The sequence below is a fragment of the Penicillium atrosanguineum genome (assembly GCF_028827265.1).
Source record: "Penicillium atrosanguineum strain IBT 20685 chromosome Unknown utg000006l_segment0_segment0, whole genome shotgun sequence".
Classification (NCBI taxonomy): domain Eukaryota; kingdom Fungi; phylum Ascomycota; class Eurotiomycetes; order Eurotiales; family Aspergillaceae; genus Penicillium; species Penicillium atrosanguineum.
This window is the reverse complement of record NW_026623138.1, coordinates 56,232-76,217: the sequence shown is the minus strand read 5'-3', so window position 1 is coordinate 76,217 and position 19,986 is coordinate 56,232. Positions and strand designations below refer to the sequence as shown.

At 48.7% G+C, this 19,986-nt stretch overlaps 8 protein-coding genes across 8 annotated transcripts; 2 read left to right on the top strand and 6 right to left on the bottom strand.

Annotated features, from left to right (window-relative positions):
• Positions 1-1,759: 1,759 nt before the first annotated feature.
• Positions 1,760-3,639, bottom strand: N7443_007128 (putative MFS maltose transporter; the record flags this gene model as incomplete). Its single annotated transcript, XM_056887184.1, has 5 exons — positions 1,760-1,948; positions 2,003-2,394; positions 2,450-2,784; positions 2,835-3,331; positions 3,403-3,639. The coding sequence occupies 5 exons, from the start codon at positions 3,637-3,639 to the stop codon at positions 1,760-1,762; spliced, it is 1,650 nt and encodes a 549-aa protein (XP_056738875.1).
• Positions 3,640-5,721: 2,082 nt separating this feature from the next.
• On the top strand, positions 5,722-6,045 carry N7443_007127 (uncharacterized protein; the record flags this gene model as incomplete). Its single annotated transcript, XM_056887183.1, has 1 exon — positions 5,722-6,045. The coding sequence occupies one exon, from the start codon at positions 5,722-5,724 to the stop codon at positions 6,043-6,045; it is 324 nt and encodes a 107-aa protein (XP_056738874.1).
• A 1,530-nt stretch (positions 6,046-7,575) lies between these two features.
• On the bottom strand, positions 7,576-7,989 carry N7443_007126 (uncharacterized protein; the record flags this gene model as incomplete). Its single annotated transcript, XM_056887182.1, has 1 exon — positions 7,576-7,989. The coding sequence occupies one exon, from the start codon at positions 7,987-7,989 to the stop codon at positions 7,576-7,578; it is 414 nt and encodes a 137-aa protein (XP_056738873.1).
• A 373-nt stretch (positions 7,990-8,362) lies between these two features.
• N7443_007125 (uncharacterized protein) lies at positions 8,363-8,593 on the bottom strand (the record flags this gene model as incomplete). The annotated part of the gene is made up of 1 exon (XM_056887181.1): positions 8,363-8,593. One exon carries the CDS (start codon positions 8,591-8,593, stop codon positions 8,363-8,365), a length of 231 nt encoding a protein of 76 aa, XP_056738872.1.
• Positions 8,594-8,618: 25 nt separating this feature from the next.
• On the bottom strand, positions 8,619-9,143 carry N7443_007124 (uncharacterized protein; the record flags this gene model as incomplete). Its single annotated transcript, XM_056887180.1, has 1 exon — positions 8,619-9,143. The coding sequence occupies one exon, from the start codon at positions 9,141-9,143 to the stop codon at positions 8,619-8,621; it is 525 nt and encodes a 174-aa protein (XP_056738871.1).
• A 1,201-nt stretch (positions 9,144-10,344) lies between these two features.
• N7443_007123 (uncharacterized protein) lies at positions 10,345-11,170 on the top strand (the record flags this gene model as incomplete). The annotated part of the gene is made up of 2 exons (XM_056887179.1): positions 10,345-10,625; positions 10,705-11,170. 2 exons carry the CDS (start codon positions 10,345-10,347, stop codon positions 11,168-11,170), a joined length of 747 nt encoding a protein of 248 aa, XP_056738870.1.
• Positions 11,171-14,282: 3,112 nt separating this feature from the next.
• N7443_007122 (uncharacterized protein) lies at positions 14,283-15,452 on the bottom strand (the record flags this gene model as incomplete). The annotated part of the gene is made up of 1 exon (XM_056887178.1): positions 14,283-15,452. The coding sequence occupies one exon, from the start codon at positions 15,450-15,452 to the stop codon at positions 14,283-14,285; it is 1,170 nt and encodes a 389-aa protein (XP_056738869.1).
• Positions 15,453-16,951: 1,499 nt separating this feature from the next.
• Positions 16,952-18,682, bottom strand: N7443_007121 (FAD-binding oxidoreductase; the record flags this gene model as incomplete). Its single annotated transcript, XM_056887177.1, has 5 exons — positions 16,952-17,220; positions 17,271-17,479; positions 17,537-18,224; positions 18,263-18,464; positions 18,518-18,682. 5 exons carry the CDS (start codon positions 18,680-18,682, stop codon positions 16,952-16,954), a joined length of 1,533 nt encoding a protein of 510 aa, XP_056738868.1.
• Between the last annotated feature and the right edge of the window lie 1,304 nt (positions 18,683-19,986).

Sequence of the window (19,986 nt, the reverse complement as noted above, 5' to 3'; positions counted from 1 at the left end):
TATGTGGACACTTGCCAATTGAGATGAGGGCAATAAAACTGACGAAGTGTAGTCACAGAGTATTATTATATTTTTTGTGCCATATGTGTTTTTCCAATGGCCGAGCGCGATAGTTGTACGGAAGATGGGACCCTGGCTTTTTCTTCCCACAACCGCTGTTGCTTGGGGAATTCTTATGTTATGCTTCGGAATCGCGCACACCTGGCTCCAACTCGTTGGCATTCGTGTCATTGTTGGAAATTTTGAGGCAGGGCTACTTCCATGGGGAATTTTTCTGCTGCATGTCTGGTATTGTCGTTGTATGCCATATACTCTTTTGTTCAACTTCACGGGCTAACGGATTTAGACGATGTACATAAGCGATACGCTGCATTTTATTCTATCAGCATTAAAGGTCCCCGGTTTCCGGTGTCCTCGCCTACGGCTTCATGCAGATGGGTGGTGTTGGTGGACTATCAGGGTGGAGGTATATTTTCATCTGGGAAGGAGTACCGACTCGTCTGGTTGGGCTCGTTGGAGCAACTTTGATTGCCGATTTCCCCCAGAACGCGCATCAATCCCGAAGTTTCCTCAGCGTCTAATAGCTTCTAAGAGCTCACGCATGTCATGGATATGTTGGATCAGGATCGAAAAAATACAGAAGAAGAGCTACTCACTTTGAGCGCGTTCTGGACATCTGCCCTGGACCTAAAGATTTGGGGGTTTGGCCTTATCTTCTTGTAAGCCGAACGTCTAGGGCAATTTAAAGACACAATTAACTTATTTGCAGAGCCAATATTGTTATGTCTTACTTGATCACATTGTTGCTGTCAATCATTTTGAATAGTAAGATGGGGTTTGACGTTGGCTTGTCGCAAGTGATGAGCACACCGCCCTTCTTCTTTGCTGGGGTCATGTACATCCAGGGCTGGATTGGAGATAAGCGTCATACCAGAAGCCCAATAATCATATGGAATAGCTTACAGGATATCTGTGGTTTAAGTCTTATGATATGGGTTGACTCTGCAGTAGGCCTCGGCATGGTGCAGTTCCTGTTCCAATATCCAGAACCGCGCATCGCACCGCATATTTTCGCGGGTCCAAAACTGTCGCACCGCACCGCACTATATGCCAAGGATTCCCCTTCTTAAATGGATTTAAAAAAATTATGATTAGGTATCATTATAAAGTGGCTATTTTACATGTTTTTAAAGGGATATATAAGGATTATACTATTATAAACCCTCCTACTACTTTAGAATTTAAATAGACTACCTATATTACCTAAATATTTGTATATACATTTTCTGTTTGTCTTGTTTGTAGAACTGCTGGTCCGAACCGCGAAAATGCGGTGCGGTGCGGTTCCGGTTCCGCGCGGTGCTATGGCGAGGCGTACGCACGGGGGACCGTGGTGCGGTCATGACTACTTTGAAAAAAGACCAAAGACCGCATAGTCCGGTCCTAGCCGAGGTCTAGTAGTACTTGGCTTCAATATCTCGTCTAGCCCCTATGTGCTCACCGGTACCTTCTACACGAACCCCATTTAATTTATAGCATCTCTACTATGCCGTGGAGAGCATTTGCTCTTGATTAAGACTGCCACTACAAGACAATTGAAAAATGATCCGTCATTATCTTTTGCATGGGACAATGTTTGTTCTTCTTACTCCTGTTGCCTCCGTAATGTAGTCACTCCTACGTAAAGATATGAATAGTCGCCCGCCGATGTGCCGCTCCTGGTTCTATCCTGTCACTGCCAACTTAAGCAAATCTCCATTTACTCGTCGTCTTGTACATCGACTTCCGTTTCCTTCCACTTGCGAGCCGGGACATGACGGTTGAACAAGATGTCAATCTCGCGGTAAGATCGACCCTTCATCTCAGGCAAGAAGAAATATGCAGTGACCAAGCAAACTAAGCCGGTGGCACCCCAGACGTAGCCGCACTTGCCGGCAAGATGTCCGCCCTGCACCCATGTCAGCAATTATCACCGCAAGACGCGGAGGGAGAAGAATCCTACCGTCGGGTTGAGCATATAGCTTCCCAGGAAGATGCAAGGAATCTCAACTATGTAGTACGAAGCGCGTCCCATTCCAGTAGTTAGAGGCCTGAGGCGGATGGCCGATGTTTCTCCAATAATGACCCACGAGGCAGGCGCAGGTCCCAAGGTGAACAGCACGGAGATAATGAGGCCCAAGGACGCAGTCGCATAATTAGATGCGGCTGAAGTGCCAACAGAGCCGGCAACGCCGAGCGCGACCAGCAGGACGGTGTTGACTAACGAGCCCCAGAGGTAGATATCACGTCGGCCAAAGTACGTGGTGAGGATCCAAGAAAGCATGACGAAAATCATCTGCAGAGCCGAGGTGATGAGACCTAGGGCGAACGCAAGTTTGTCCGATACGCCGGCCTCTGCGTTTAGATCAGCAAATACGTTCCACCTAAAATAGCAGAAATGACAACTCACGCTGGAAGAAGTAGACAGCCTGATTAGCGATAAGGTTACCCGTAAGATTCTGTGCCGCATACACACCGCACACAATGAGGGTGCGGTAGAGGTCAGTGCCTTTGAAGAGTTCCACGATGCTGGGCTCCTTTTCGGTCTTCTCCATCTCAACGACACGGCGCATCATGGCGACGGTCTCACTAGAATTCAGCCTTGACCTACGCCCAAGGCGCTCGACCGATTTTGCTGCGGCTTCGAGACGTCCCTTTCGTACCAGCCACCAGGGCGACTCGGGTGCACAAAATATGAGGATAGCGAGCGGGGTGGGGAATATCCATTGAAGCGCAATGGGAATCCTAGTTCATTTTAGTCAGCGGAACTTGATATAATGTGGACGAGTACGTACTTATAGCCGTGTGGACCGTCGACATTTTCGTAAACGTAGCAGACGGCACCAACGATGATACTGCCAATTGCCCAGAACATCTGCAGCATCTGGGTAGCAGGGGCTCGCAGCTTTATCGGTACGATCTCGGAGCAGTAGGCGGGAGCATTGGCAATAAAGATGCCCCATGGTATGCCCTCGAGAAGCTGAGCCACGAAAATAACTGGCATCGACTCGGCAAAGTAAAACGAAAAGATGAAGACATTCAGGAGCATGAGGCCGGTTATAAACGCGTAACGGTATCCGATACGGCTGGTGAGGGGGCCAGCGAGGAAGACTCCGATAAGCGCACCGAGCTGCCCAGACACTTGAAGCGCAGACTGCCACTTGGTCACGATGACATATTCCTGCGTCATTTTGCCATTCACTAGTACGTTGGATAATACACCGTACTGGGCCTTGAATGATTTAAGGGCGACGAAACTGTTGATGAGGAAGACATCGTAGGATTCCATAATCTGGAAATGGTGTTAGCAGCGACTTCTTGTCGGAGAACAGGTCAAGGGGAAAGGGGGGGAATGCAGCTTACAATGGTGAAGGATATGACAAACGCCCAAAATGAAGCCATCGGGTACGCGCGAACGGCCTCCAGCACCGTCATGTTGTGCTCCGCGTCCTCTGCCGCGATTGCATCCGCCTTATAATCGGCGACTTCCGCTTTTACGTCCAGGTCGTAGGCATGGTCCACTTGGGACACGGCCGCCTTGGCCTCAACCTCAACCTGTGTGTCGTCACCATGTGGTTCCGCATCGACAGGGTCACTCATGTTGGACGTTGCTTGTCTAGATGAATAACTTGTAGGTGGAAGAAGATGACAAGGAAACAGAAACTAAAACGACAAGTGATGGGGAAGGCTGTCGCCTTTAATACCTTTCGTACTGTCCCACTTTTCCATTGGAGGAGATATATCCGCCTGGGGTCATGCGCAGTATAGGGCATGAAACGTCCGGGGTAGAACTGGCCGAGCGCCACACACCCAGCGGATTAGATGACACCGAGCCATTTGCAATAATTGCTGATCCTTGATTACTGAGTTTTCGTACTTATGTCGCGATGGACACTCCCCTAATGCATGGCATACACGACAAACGAACTGATGCCAAGACTCTTCCTAGATCTATATTCTCGAATGGTGTACTCGTGATACGCGGGTTAATTGGAACGCAGTAACCAGCGTCCAATTCGCATTTAAAAGAGCCATGAGCCCGCGATCTCGGGAATGTGACCTAATTAATTGAGGCCAACCAAGGCCCCTGCCAACACTTATTTAAACCTGGGGTTCCTTCACAAAGTACCCTATTGGACTGCGAGCTGGGCTTGGGCTAGACAAGGCTAGCTCCTGGCGCGCGAATGAGTTGGCAATCTGGTGACTTACCAGAAAAAACTGATTGGTGGCGTTCGAAGCGTTCAAAGCAGCACACCTATGGGCTGGCCACGATTTCGGATGGGTTTTCCTCCACAGGGAAATCTCCATTTCTGGGGTTGCGGGGGCCACGGATGAGTTTAGTTAGTGCTTAGTTGGCTACCGTGCCTTGCGTTTGAGTTTCACCGGCGTGCTTAGCGCTTTGACAGTAGTACTTGTTGAAAGTCGCGTGGAACTAAAGGTCTAGGGCTAAAGTGATTGGTTCAGTGACATGAAAAACCGGTGTAGTGTCTTACGGCAAGATCGCGAGTGTCAAATAATTAGATCGACTTCTACATACACCAAACCTGCAGAAGATCTAGTATCTAAAGAAATTGCTAGAAATGATCCAACTCGCAACAAAGGAAGCAACCAGCCCCTCTCCTGCTCGCGCTGTGGTTGGTGGAAATGCGCACGGTCTCGGCTTACCCCGTTCACCGTTTGTAAACTAGTGCCGACGCCTCAATCACTGGAACTCGGGGCTAGGGACGGGCGTGAAATGACATGGTCTCTTCGGTTCGCATTGACAAACCTGCGTATCTCAGAGCACAAGAGCCCCTCGGCTAGATGCCTTCGTAGCGAGTTTAAGGGCTGCATGGGGACGATGGTCTGACGGAGTTTCGGTGGGTCGCGACGTCGTTGAGGGATGAGACGACGGTGGTGGCGGGCAAGGAAAAGTAACGCCTTGCCTGCTATTCCATTGCGTAATCTATAACCGATACAACCATGTTTTCACTATAGTGTCCTCTGGTTCTAACAAATTACTTGTATTTCTTGGGTTTCTTTTGTTTCTTTCGAAGAGCGCATGAAGTTACAAGCATAGAACATTTCGACAAATGAGGGCGGAATCAGCGAGATCAAGAAGTTATTCCTACATAGACAGTACTGTCGGGCCGGCTAAGATTGCAGACCTTCGTGATTCTACGACAAAATATTGCAATTGGTCGTCGGCTCTCACTTGCTTTGATAGCCGGACTTCTGAGCTATGGCTAGACTTCCGTGTAACCTAACTTGGGTCGAAGTTCTCGACCCAGAAGAAAACCTAACTTTGTATAAAATCAAGGTCTTAGTGTTCATAATTTTATTAACTAATTAAAATATAATCCTGGTATTTTTGGTATTTTGGTATGAAATAATATAAATGAACTTCTTGTATAGTGATTTTTCCATGGGGATTTTCGCTACCAATTTGACTTATCTGGACATCACCAGTTGGAGTATGTTCAAGCCCTCAATATCGCCGGTAAAAGCCTTACCACCTTGCGCCTTACAAGACTGAGTAATGCCGCCACGCTATGGATTTATGTCAATCTCCTTGACTCGGTTGACAGTGTGTTTAACAATTCTCTGAACCTATCAGGTGGAGCAGCTATGGATTCGCTGCCTAACATGAAGAACGGGACCATTGGACTACAATCAGCAGATCATCTGGACGTGTACTGAAACATGACTGTGATTCTGGGTGGCACGTCCACCACGGAGATGTCACTAAGATCTGTCGAGTTATCCGGCTTGACAGGACTGCAGCGCAGCTCATGTTTGGAAAAGCTCATGGCGAAGAGTGTTACCTATGAGCCTAGAGATGGAATTTCGCAGATATACCTTCTATTCGATAATCTCGAAGAGCTGGTGGGCCAAGAAGTATCGTACTCAGATCTTGTGACGCTTCGCCTTCCTCTCAAGACTGTCAATTGGACGGGCTGCTTTGCACTCACTGTCTACGATACTCCAGTGCTCAATATTTCTTCCATGTACGGGCTTGAAGAGTAAGGAATTCGGATTCAGACTTGGTACTGGCCTACCATTGTCTCGTCAATCGGCATCAACGGCGCCATCGTTGCCAATTCATTTTGTACGTTCGGTCCACGCTGTGTTTCACATTGGACATCCGCTTGGGAATAAAAATGAGACTATTACTTACTTGTGCACAGTGACAAATTTGTAGCCCAACAGAATGGCTCGATGAATGCTATACATACTCCTTCTACTTTGAGTTATTTCAGCCTCAGACCTACGAATAGATCACATCTCGATTGTACGACTTTCATCAATTTGCAGAAGATGGATCGTCTGCCACAGACTGAGGCCTATTACTACAGTGATACTGGATATTATTGTGAAAGTTGTGGCGTCAGTAAAAGTACAGGCTTTTATGATCGAGAACCGAGTCTCATGGCCATCATTGGTGTTGTGTTTGGACTGGTGGCGTGGGAAATCTAAGGATTTATGACTGGTCTGGTTTTATGGAATGACTGATGCTTTGTGAATGTTCGTGAATGGATACAAGTTGAATCATATACACGGTATGAATATGAATCCGGTCTCGGTTGGTCTATGTTCTCACAGGTATACAAAAATCCGAGCCAATAGGAATAGAGAATTGTCAAGTCACCTCCACATCATATTATCACCTCGCTGCTGTCCCCCCGCTTTTCCTTGGCAATTAAGGAAGCTTGAATTTGAGTTATCTTACTAATAGAATAAGGTGCTGAAGCAATATTCTCTTTCTACCAGCAATTCTTCTATTCTTTTCACCACTCTTTCGACCACTCTCTCGAGCACTCCTTTGACCACTCTAGTCTACTGTTCTGATTCTAATACAAAAAAGTAGGTTTGAAGTTGGGTTGCGCGTCTGATTTAAGCTATTCTACCCTTAGGGAGTGGGTGGAATACAAACATCCATCGAGTCCCTTCCATATGTATCCGCTCAGGAAGTCGAATTAAAATCCGGATTAGGCACGTCACTCGTCAACACCGTACCATTACCAAAGACCGTCCCGTTCTTTAATAGCTCAACCCGTCCAACGTACAAACCCGTCGGTGGGTAATCGATCTTGGTGCCATTGGCAAAGATGATACCTTTCCACGGGACCGACGCGGACAGCGGAGCCATTCTCGAGGACGCCGACGGCAAAAGTGGTGATCTGCCTTTGCTAATATCGCAGTTCTCACTGACCATTTACAGATTCAGACCAATAGCTAAGGTGGCCAAATCAGCGCCAAGATGTTCCACTCATGCCCATTCGGAACGAGAACGCCAATATAATCGACCATCAGAACATTCGGCCAGTTCTCAGGGTGCATGTTGTTGACGCCCTTCCAATGAATGGTCGCATTGGTGGGGATCACAGCAAGGGCCTCCAGTCCATACAGATCGGAAATCGTGAATTGCGGCGTCACCTGCCACTGGGAGATGTAAAACAACTCGTTGTTGGAAGTTGGGCTCCGGTCATTCGTGTTCCAGTCTGCTACCTGGTCCACTGCCAAGTCTTCTGTAACTTCTTTCTCGGACCAGTTGTCCTAGAAGTTCATTTGCGAGGCAGGGTATATGCCATCAGTGGGGGCAGTGGATGTCTTCACGTCATTGAGATGTACATCCAGAACAAAGATCACACAGCCGGCACCGTCATTCCGGTCCATGAAATAGGACGCCTTCTGGTTGTGGAAGCCCTTTTCCAGATCTCCACACCAGTTGTTGAGGGTCTTGAGGTGTGTGAAAAAGTCGTCGACAATGTCTTGCGTCCAGTAGATTGGGCCTAAGCTGGGGACTTTGCGAAGGTCAATCAGATAATTCATTCGGAAAAAGATAATCTCACCAGGGTTCTCCTTCGTGAATCGGTTCATTTCTGTGAGCACATCTTCTAGCCATTTGCCAGTGTTGCCAACTATCACTTCAGCCAGCTCGTCATTGAGATGGGTGACCCAGAATCTCATTGTTGACAATTTCAATTCCGCAGTTGGATATACACCCATTTGTATAGGGTTGTGCTGTCCCAGGCGCCCCAGTGTCCGCTGGGGTCGCCGTACAGAACTCTTCGGTGATGCCACAGAAGCCCCATACGTCACAACAGGCGTTCAGGGGACACGAATTCAAGCTGGCCCAGTCAGTGCTACTGGTGGGTTTGACTATGTCGAGAAATTGGGGTCCACAGGTGGCTCCTTCGATCTCTGGGGGAAACGGGGGGTCACCATCACTAAGACAGATGGCTTGTCCGAACTGCATGTGGCTACACCCGGCCCAGCCCCAATTTTTCTTGTTGTACTTCTCAACATCCGACTCAGTAATGCGGAACGAGTTCCCAATCGCCTAGCAGCCATCGTAGGGCTGGACGGTGTAAGTATAGCAGTTTCCATTAGCATCCGGCGGAGGACTGTGGTCAAGATCTAGAGATCTGGCCTTGGCAGAGCTGTCAGATGAGACAGACGAGACCAGGAAGCCAACAGTGACGTCATCCGGAGACATCAGATCCTTGTCACCCAGGCATCCCGCGTTTGTCCTCGTCCGCACGGCCTCCTCGATGTCGTCGAGGTCGGACATCTGGCCCGCGAACATGCCAAAGGTCTCAACCCCAATGTGCATTTCCGCTCTGGGCGAACATGATTGTGATGCCGCATTCTGCCACATTCTGCAGATATGTGACCAGCATTTCTGCTGCGTGGTGAATGTAGTCAGAGATATCGATGGCGCCGCTAGCAGCAGAGTCTACTCGGGGAGAAGAGGGTCGTTGCGTAATGGAGGCGCCACAATTGGTTTTGATAGAGAGCGTATGCTCAACGTCCGCTTGATCAACAGGATCATCCCTGCGCTGTGGAGGCGACGATCCAGAATGATCACTGGTATCGCCGGTGTACGAGCATGCTTGCACAGAAACTTGCGTATTCGGGTCTGTCAGGAGGTTCTGTATGTTGAAGCTGAACAGGATACCGTCGTCGCATCTGGGGAGGTCTTCCAGTCGATACAAACGGGTCCAGTTTAACGGATTGGCCATGACACCAGCGCATTGGATCGGACACTTGTCAGAATACTGGCCATAGCTTGATGTAATAATAGCATGAGTGTTGAGATCCCAGCCAGAGTGGCGAGCCATGTAGAATGGCGAATTCTTTTCACCCCGAAGGAGATATTATAGAATGAACGACTGATTAAGGAAAGACAGACAAGAAAGCGTCAGAATTTGTTCAACGTAGGAAAGGAACGAGTTCAACGTAAGAAAGGTGGAACGAGTGACTGAAGAGAAAAGATCTCTACTGGAGTTGCATAAGAGAATGGTTCTTTTTCTCTCGACCAGACATCAAGTCTCATTTATGTATTCTTCCCTGAACAAACCCCATGTTCAGCCCCCTTTGAAACCATACTAAAATATAAGTCTTTTTGTGTCATATGTTTCTTTAGCTAAATTAGGAGAAATCTCTGTTAACACGAAGTACGATGCTACAAACGCCGATGAAGCTCACCAATAATATGTCTTGAGGTCAGACATAACCGAGGGGTCCTGCCAAGCCTCAATTATCACAATGCTCATTTGGCCCCCCATCCAATGCCAAGAGTCACGAATACCCGGCCTTGGCGGTTGAATTGGATCCTCCTGTTGGCTGGGGTTGATGCCGTGACATCTGGTCCGTTGCCCTGGCCTGGACTATAACCAGGCCATGTAACTTCATAACGGCCAGGAAGCGCCCAAAGCCAGCAGCTAACCTGCAAGGCTTTATCAAATTATCAATTCGCGCCTCTATCCCACAATAAATAATAGTCATTGTGGTAGTGGAGAATAATGCACTGGAGCAAAGGGCAGGAATGTTGAAAGCTGCGCGTTAAGCTGTTTTACCTACGGGTTGAGCAACTTGACCTGGCCTGCGCGTTGAGTTGGCAGGGTCGCTGTAGGCGGCGGACCCCGAGGTCTAGCGTGAAGGGGTCGCTTAGTCTATTTTCCGTGGCTGGTGAGAGATCCGAGAAGCTAGGTGCTTGGCGTTGCCTCTGGTCCCTGTCGGGGCCACAGGGGGTTGCGTTTGATGGAGAGAGCAAATGCGGGGGAAATTCAGGTTCCAGGGCATGGACGCTGGAACAGGTGAAAATAACAACATTACGGACCATGCCTATCTCGGATTTCGCTGCATCTTTTTTTTTCATTTCGCCCCAGTGAAACATTGACAGCTGTACGGAGACCAAGTCTGCGCCGAAGAGCAGAAGAGCCGAAGAGCCGAAGAACTGAAGACGCCCTGTCAAGCAGCCCAGGGAAGATGGCGCTTCTCTTCCTGCTCTATTTGATGACGACCGTCGCAACGAGCGTCATGGCCACGGCACTGATAACCCCATATGTGCAGCCCAGCGGGTGTATTTCGGCCTTCGAGCTCACTACCATCACGACTAGCTTCGAAAGCACGCTCACAACAATCACTGTCCTCGCATCTGATGCCGCAGCCCCAGACTTCTCGGTCTGTCAGCCGTCATTATGGGATAGTGGGAGCACGACGGATCTTTTTACCTTCAGTCCAGCCGTCTGCCCCCAGGACTGGACGTATTACGAAATGTCATCGACCAAGCAGTACTCAGCTGCGTACTGCTGTGCTAGGTATGTCCATAAGCCTCTTCATTTCATGCTGTTTCAATAATCACCTTGTCTGTTCGATTCCCCCACTGATGAGCCTCAGTGGTTTTGAATTTCGAGCACCGGGGTATGCTCTGCCTACGCCTGTGCTGAGCCCGGCATGTGCGCGTACAATCACATCCGGCGACACCACCATCACCGCGCCGCTGGCGTCTCACACAAATACAATGGGCACCTTCACCGAGGGGATGATAGTGCATCGTGCATGGCACGTCTCGTGGGCCGAATCCGATTTAGCGAGTATGTCCCCATCTCTCCCACCGCTGACCTCAGGGAAATACCTGGCTACCTGGGAGCCGGGACAAATCATCACGGATGGGGCATATGACCACCACAACGGCGACAATAGCGGGGTGCGTGGGTGGCGTTCTGTGCTATACTTTGCTGCTATTGGAGTACCTCTTATTTTTCTCGCTTTCATCACATGTGGGGGGTGGCTTTTGTGTCGTAAGCGGATAAAGCGCCGTGCTCAGCAGGTTCCAGTCAATATGGAGCTTCGGGCTAAGTGATGCACTTAGGATAGTCAATTCATTGTCAGAAATGTGAGCGAGGGGGAACTATCGAAACGGACAATTGCGAGACAGTTGCTTTAATTTTCTTTTCACCTCCCATCAGCCGAGTGCGTTTCGGCTGTGGCCAATCCAGTTTTCAGCTTTAAAATCTGTATTTTCCATAAAGAGTCCCAGCCTGGCTGGCATTCCGACGCTGCCATAGGTAGATAGAAAAGACATTGCAAATCGTCAGGTAACATTGGTGGCGGACTCGAAATGCGATCAAATGATACTAGTATCCAGTCTAGCGCGAATTAATTCACCTAAGGAGTCGCATCTCGATGATAAGACGATGATTGCAAGTACATTGATATTGTTCTACGTTGCAGGCATCAATACGGTTAATGGCTTTGTTGGCCGTCGTATAATCATATGGACTAGTTTGCAACCAATCTTGACGCAACAAGCATGATGTAGATCCTGTTATTTTGAATGATTCTGAAATCCGTAAACCTCAATTATAAGAGTATTATTGTAGATAGGAGGGATAAATTATAAGCGATAACATTATTATGAAGTACCCAGCCCCCAACGGCACAAACTTAGTCAGTGGGCTCTAGAATTAGTAACTTCAGGGACCATGGGCTTCGGGTAAATTTAACCTGGAAGGGTTTAGCAGGGCTGAAGCCAGCGCAACCCACGCGCCCTTTAGCTTCGAGTATTCGGTCGGTAACGGCGAATATATACTATTACACCGAAGGCAGTGGAGTCCGGTCAACAGTTTGAGACTAGCTACTTTAATAAACACACAACAGTACAAACAACAAAAACCACTCAACTACTAGGGTGGATCTTATGGGGCGTTTGGAGTCATCAGAATCAGTAGCGAATCGCGACTACATATTGTAGTGGTGGAACGCATGACATAATGAGTACAGTTGCGGCCTGAGGTGTCACGAATATCTTGGGTGTAAGCAATGGCTTCTACAGGGGGAGAGAGAGGAGAACAGCAGCATCTACCCAATTCATTCCAGTTGTCACCACATTCTTTGATTCATGATACCGTATTAAGTACATTCCATATGGCCTCAGTCGGAAAACCGTATGGTCTTATTTAGGATTGCTGCGTTCAGGATTGCTCGTACGGTTCCACGACCCAACCCGTACGACCTCACGGCCTCACCAAGGACACTTGTGATCTCCACTAGGACGACCTACACTGCATGTTGGTTGTTGGTGTGTTATCTATTGGTTGTTGTTGTCCAGTCTGCGTTGCTAGGCAGCCATCGAGCCATCCCCATTTCAATATCCATTTACATAGTTACTGTATTCCCCTTCTTAGGTAGATGAGGCTCGAGCCCGATTGTCTCATATCTAGGCACCCGAAAACATTATTTTTCCGAGCGCCGCTAAGCGAACCAGATCTGCATGGCTCCTAATTCTGCTTCTTGATGATCTCCAGTCTCTATAGTGAATAACTCTATTCCATCATAATAACAAATAGACTGTTCCTAGGTTATTCTCTTTTTTGCCTTTAATATGGGCCTATTTCGTCGGTCGTCATTACCATTCCACTACTTTATCGATATCGGCATGCCCGAGATTTTATGTAGTCAGTTTGCGAAGGGGACTTAGGTAGTAGTGGGACAAAATGACCCAATGTTTCCAGCCCAAGCCGAGGGTTATTTCTGCCATTGATTCTGCCTTCGCGACTGGGTCTATTTGATGACAAAACCAGGACAAACCCTGATAGTCAATTGCTCTCAAGCTCATGTTTAATCTCCGAAGTTTTCGCTTAATTCGAACGAGGCCAATGCAACGTGGGGGCGACCTCAGGTGCTATAATCATTTGTCAATCTCCTCCTATCTCTTGGAACCGGACTTCGGTATGCATATAGTCCTGCGTCCGTTCGGAATGACGAGCTTACTGGTCTCACTAGATAATAGTCGGCTCTCTGTTTGAGTTGACACTGGAACACAGTTTCTCAATGGCGTATTCCTGCTGAGCGCAAAATCTCCAGGCGAAGGAAGAATAAGAATACTCTAGATGTGGATGTCTTTTGTGTGATCTATCGGCATCACTGGGTCCATTCGCGGTTTTTCGTCACGGATGTATGATCGTCCTTGTTACCATCCAACTTTGGTCCGCAATTACCGGGACCCGACCCGGCGTCTTGCTTCCACAGAACACCTCTCTACCTGACGACTCCTCTTTGAGCAAGCGCAAACAAAATCCCACTTTTTAGAGTGATCTTCCGAAGCACATCCCTTTGACAGACCTTCCAGACTCGGTCTGCTATCGCGACATCGAACTCTTCTACCTTCGCGACCCCCAGAGCAAACGTGACGTTCTCTGTGCGGTCATAGAGTTCGTGACCTGAAAGGTCGGCTGGAAGGTGCTGATAGGTAAGCGTGGTTATAGTCTAAAATGCTGGAGCATCGGATTCACTACTGACGGTCACTGCCAGAACCAAATTTTTCATGCATGGCCATTATCAACTGGCATATTGTCCGATCACTCAAATCATTTCCGTTTTTCGAATGTTCGGCAACCTGAAGAAATTGTCATATTTTTGTCGCGGTAGCGCCTTAGTGAGTCTATCGGCCACTATACTTGCGGTAGGTGTCTGTTTCATAGTAATCCGATCTGCTCTGACCTCTTAGCGTAGCTAGTGGTGGTGTATATCTATATATCGGAGCTGAATGTAAAACACCACGTCGTGTCCTTGGAGCAGACTAATTGCTCGCTTATTGTCACACTGAATAGGGATAATATAGGATGATATGAAGCCTATATACCTAAGTAGTCTCCTCCACTATTGGAGGTGCTTACCTATGTGATAACACCGCCTTTTATGGGGATACGAACGGTCACGTTACCCTACTTTTTCTGCCATACGGCACCGTCCTTAAGGCATATTTCTATCCTTTCGTACACTTACTTAGCAAGACACACCTTCCACCTCCAGAATCTCAATATCATGGAATACAATTTTGAATTTAGCTGTAAGGAAGGAAGCGGGAAGCATTTCAATCGCAACTTTCTTCGATCACTATTAATCAGCTGATGTCTATCTAGCACTAGTTAAATCCACCCCCAGCGTCAGAGGTGGATTGAAACATCAATAGATTATTGCAGAACAAATCTCGCCGCAGCCTCATGGATCTCTTCCTGCTCCTTCGGCCACCCAAGCACAGTCCCTACAACATAAACATCATGGGGTACATCTGGGACTTCGAAATGTTCAACCAGATTTCCCGGGACAGCGCTCATTGCGTTGGCAAACCCACGAACACTATCACACAGGACCTCTGCGCCTCCCGCCTGAATGAAAATTGGAACCGGGGTTGCAAATGGACACAGTGCCGGAGAGATATACGGATCATCCAGGCGCACGGTCTCAGGGGGGGCAATAGCCCTTGCACCCCATGCCATCATACGCGCCCCGACGTAGTCGGTATTGATATTCCTATTTGTGCCGACGGCCTCAGGATCACCTTCAAAGCAATACTCGACCGATGGCGAAAATAGAAGACATGCCTTTGGTGGTGGAAGTTCAGCGAGTTCATGGTCCTGTACCTCTTTGATAGAGGTAAGATAGCGCAGAAGTGCTACTGCAATAGTCGAGCCTGTGGAGTCGCCAGCGAGGACGATGCGCGATGGGGAGATTTCCATTTCTTTGGTGAGGTAGATGTATGCTGTTACCGCATCTTGCATGGCCCCGGGATACGATGTTGGGTTACTGCCACCGGCGAGACGGTACTGCAGCCAAAAAGAGCGAGTATTGTCACCCAGCTTGTTGTTCAACAAGGTTGCTGTAGGCTCCGAGTCCTCTGGTCGTCCAGTCAACCACAGGAGCGAGCCAGAATGAAAGGACAAAACCACTAGACCTTGCTCTTCCAGTAGCGACTGCTTCGATGGTAGCTTCGGATACCAAGTACCGCCGACCGTCTCTGGCTTGATAGTATCACTCGTGAAGTCATCGCCATACGCGGAGGCTGGTGCGGGGCCGATGGTCACCCAGCGATCACCAAGTTTGCCTGGTTCTAAGCTCAAAGATTGCGTGAAACCGATCTCAGTGATAATATGAAAGCCTCTCTCAAAAAGCCGTGTCATGCACGCCTGACGGTAGGTCCACGCTGGACTCTGGCGCAAATAGCTCGGGATGTAGTATATACTGTAGAAAAAAGCCTCCAAAATCCCTCGAAGGACAGCTATGATGATCCAGATGGCGCACCCTGGTTTTCGAGTCCGCCAGCCGTTGGGTATTGAATCGTCATCTGCCAATGACCGCGCCATGTCACCGACCAGTGTTGCGTCTTGCATAAGAAGGTCAGGGTTGAGATGTCAAACAGAAATTACCAAGAGTGCAAAGCATTTACTGGCTTTTATCAGAGGGAAAAGAGTGGGGGCGGGCCTAGAATAACTTCTCGCAAAGCAAGCCAAAAGAAGCAACCTTGAAGTGGATAGATGCACTAGCGTCGGGAATGTAGTAGCCGTGCACGGCCCTCTAGGATACCGCCTAGAGGGGCGTGCACGGCTAACACCTTACCTATCCTGAATGATTCAGCGCGGGCTTAGATCCATTAGTACTGTTGTTGTATGTAAAGCGGACGTAAGTGTCCGTATGGGCTATACAACTAGCCACCGCGGACTGGCAGGATCGCTCAACTCGATCCAGCACTTAATTTAGTCACCATTATACTGTAACGTAATTCCCAAGCGGCCCGTCCACCCCACGCATTTTTACGCGTCCTACCACCACTTACCATTTTTAACCACCCACTATGCCACCAAAACGCAGTGTAAAGCGTCAAAAATCACCAGGGCGAGAGAGAGGGCCCTACTAACCATCAAATCTATCAAAAATGGTGAGGTGCACTCTCAACGCCAAGCTGCGGTATTTCGAATCCCGACTGTAGACGATCTTAGATACCCCCCTAGCTCTAGGCACGTACAAGCTAGCCCTAGGAGCGCTGTTGTTCCCAGAACCGAACAGGAGAATCGGCTAGGCCATAAACACCTTGAGATATAGGCCTGGGGGCTGGAAACATGAAAACTTTCAAGAACGGGAAATTAGATTGACCATTAAATGTGTACTGCCACATATCTTGGATCGTTTCTCTATATTCTTCGTTTACAGGGGGGAGAGAGAGAGAGAGAAAGAGTGTGTGTGTGAAATAATTTACCCTGTCCCCTCGCGAGTTGATTATAAACCTCATCCACTAGGCTGAGAACGGATTCTTGTTTGGTCTAATGGTTAATTCTACACGCGAGGGGACAGTGTAAATGATTTCACACACACATATAACCTGTACATCAGAATCAATACAATTTGAGAACGCTTCAGAGAAAGCTCCTAAACATTCAATTTCATCATTGCTCATCCTGCCATCTACTTCCCGCATCCTCCAGAAGCTTCAAATTTAGTCTGCGACCTGAGCTAGCAGCCCATGATGATGGTGTCCGGCCACTATTATCTCGCGGATCAACCTCAGCACCCGGACTTAGTAGAGCCTTGACAACATGTGCATGGCAATAGTTGGAGACACAAGACAACGGTGTCCGCACAGGGGACAGCAAAGGACCGCGGAGGATCGTGGTGCAGTCCTGACTACTTTAAAAAAGACCAAAGACCGCATATTTCGGTCCCGGTCCTTGCCAAGGTCTAGTCAGGCGTATGGGGATGCTAAATATTCCTTGGACGCACTACTTAAATTGCGACCCTCTTTTGTCGACAGATACCTTTATTATACTTTATTAATCTGGAGTGCGTATACTCTATGCTATGCTTCAAATCAATTAAGTTTAAAGTATCCAGGCTGTAGCTTTTGAAAGACCTGAGCCGGGTCGTATTTTGCGCTGACAGCTTTTAATCTTGCCAGGTTGTTTTGTCCGTAACCGGAGAAGACACCCTGTCCAACAGAGGCATAGTTCTGGTACAAATATTTATTGAGCAGGCCCACAGCAGATGCAGCGGCTTGACAACCATCGAGTATGTTTTGTGCGGCAGTCAGAATCCGATCGTCGTCAGCAATGTCAGACCAAGATATATCAATTTGCACCACTGTTCAGAGGATCAGTACGACATATCAGAGGATATTGAGGGACACATACGATTGAGAGGGCCTTGATTATCCAGTCCAAGGGCATTGCCGCCGTTTTTTGAGAAGTGCAGAATCATGTCGGTGGTGATAGGCTGGAAAACAAGTGACGGCACAAGGCCAGCAACAGACTTGAGCGGCTCGATCTCATCCATGTAGATGGCAACCATGTCCGCCATCAACGTAGCATTGTTTCCAACCATCAGGGTCCAGTAAGTCTGTCTACAATCCTGATTTAGTGAAGGCTTATAGTTGGTGTCCTGAGGGTTAGAAACATACCGGAAACCTCCCGGGTTGGTATCATTGAATTCAATGGTTAGATTGGCTTGATCGACGATGCGGAGAGTACTGGCGATGGCACCCTGGACAGCTGTGAAGTTTTGCAGGATAGGTGGGTTTGCAACTGGTTTCCCATATTGTAAATCTGAGGCTATGATATAAGCATCCACCGATTGTGCATACGCGTAGGCAGTGATGACCTGCGCGTAAGGGTCGGATGGAGCGTTGACACCAAGGAAATAAAATGCATCGTTGATGGCTGCTGCCGTCTCGGGGGTATAGATGAAGGTTTCCGAACCAGCCCAGAGATCGCCCTGGGGGAAGGTCATGAGGTCGAAACGGGTAACTATTCCGAAGTTATTCCCTCCACCACGGAGCGCCCAGTATAAATCGGAATATGGCGAGGAGAAGCTCACTTCCTGAATGGAACCGTCCGCAAGCACGACCTCGTAATTGTTGACATTATCGCAGGCCCATCCGTAGCGACCGGAAAAGAATGATATGCCCCCGCCTAGAGTCAGTCCTCCTACGCCGATGGCCGAGACTCGTCCGCCGATCACAGTGAGCCCCATGGGCTGAAGCGTGGTGTAGACGTCGTACCAGACATTACCAGCGCCAACGGCCGTCTGGGCCCGGTCAGACCGCACGGTAATCTCGTTCAGATTGGCCAAATCAATTGTCATCCCCCCTGGATGTTAGACGCTCCCTCGAAAGCAGCATGGCCACCGCTCTTCACGGCAAATTCGCACTGGGCCACCTGAAGGGTCAGGACTGCAAAGGAAACATCTAGCGCGGACTCGGGGGAGAAACGACAGGTCGGCTCCGTCAATGCTTGCTGCTGCGACCAGTATGTCGACTCCTTGAGGCTGTAGGTGGTGCTGTTCGGATACGAGATCTGCGATGGCAGCGCAAACTCTAGAAAGCCGCACTGGTATGGGTCAGCAGATGCGAGCGGCACAGAGCGGCACGGGGCTTTCTGACCGCGGGCGTGCAGCCGAAGGGCAATTGGCCTCGAGTGCTCAGCAAGCCGTTCTCCGCGAGCTGAAGGTACGAGGAGAACTGAGCCTCAACCTGATCTAAGGTATAGGCCGCGACCTCGACACTCGGTGCTGCTAGCAACAGGATGCTGAGACTGAGAAGCCGCATGCTGACGTATAGGTACAGAAAGCAGAGAGGGAATCAAGCAGGACGAAGGATTCACAGTGCGCGTCCTTGTTTCCTGCCCGTGGAAGGGTAGTTATGGTCATTAAGTAATGCTAAATCTTACTCCGAGCGTCTTTCGTATCCTGTTACCTGCTATTCGCTATTCGCTCATCGCTTATCCCATTTTGGGTATATCCGAAAAATCCGCTCGACACTTGCTCCTCCGCCCGAGTCTCCGACCTGACAGTACAGTACGTTAGGCGATGGCGGGGCGCTTCCCCGGCTGAATCTGCACTAGGTTTCAAGGAAGACGGCGCGCGCACGGTGTGTTCTGCATACCGTTGGGTCTCCGCTTTCAGTGTTGGCATTTTCCGATGCCGCTGCGCTAGCCTCTGCTAGAAACTATAACGCCGACCGTATGGATTCGATTTGAGCTGTCAACGTTGTCGCACTGCTATGGTTCTTGGGTCCTGAACCTTCGCTATGGTGTCGCAGAATATCAGCAAGAGCGCGGACACGGTAACACTCCTCTCTTGAAGATTAGACCTGCGACTGAGACTAAGACTGATCGTTCGTAGAGATCGCTGATCGCCAGTCTATGCGTGGCTGTGGTCTCCGTGGCCATGCACACGGGCGCGCGGTGGTTCAAGGATCACAGAATCCCATTACAGACTGAAGACGTCTATCTACGGCGCACTTGTCTCGTTTATACTGATATATACGCTCTATCCTATAGGGATGATTGTAATAGGGGCCATTATAAATAACTAAGTATCCGTTTGTATGGCGTTAGGGTTTCCTGTGAGACCCTATTTCAATCAGGGTTTTCGGTTTTTAAAAGCGATTATAAGCGGGTTCCTATGGTTTTTTTTCAATTTAAATTTTTAATAGTTTAAATTATAGGGTAAATTTCTATTTGCCCTATAATGTTAATTTATCTAAGACCGTTAAGGGTTCACCTGTGAGGCAGAAATTGGTCGGTGCTGAATAAACCTCTCTTTGCGGCGAGGTAATTTTCTGGCACATTAATACTAATGCCATATACATGGAACGTGGCTATGTGCAGATATAAGGGGCCGAGCGTCTCGGATCAATATTTTTATCCAATAATCATAAGACTAAATTTAGTTCAGGAGGTCAGTGCGACCCTCGCACGACTTAGCGCTGCCAAAAGGGGTTATTGGTGAGAGGGCGGCGCTTAGTGAACTCTTAGGTTATAGGCTGCTGGAACCGCCTCTTTGACCGCCTTTTGTGTAGATCGGCCGAAATTAGGCCACGCACCCCACGCAAGCTACGGAGTTGCCAAT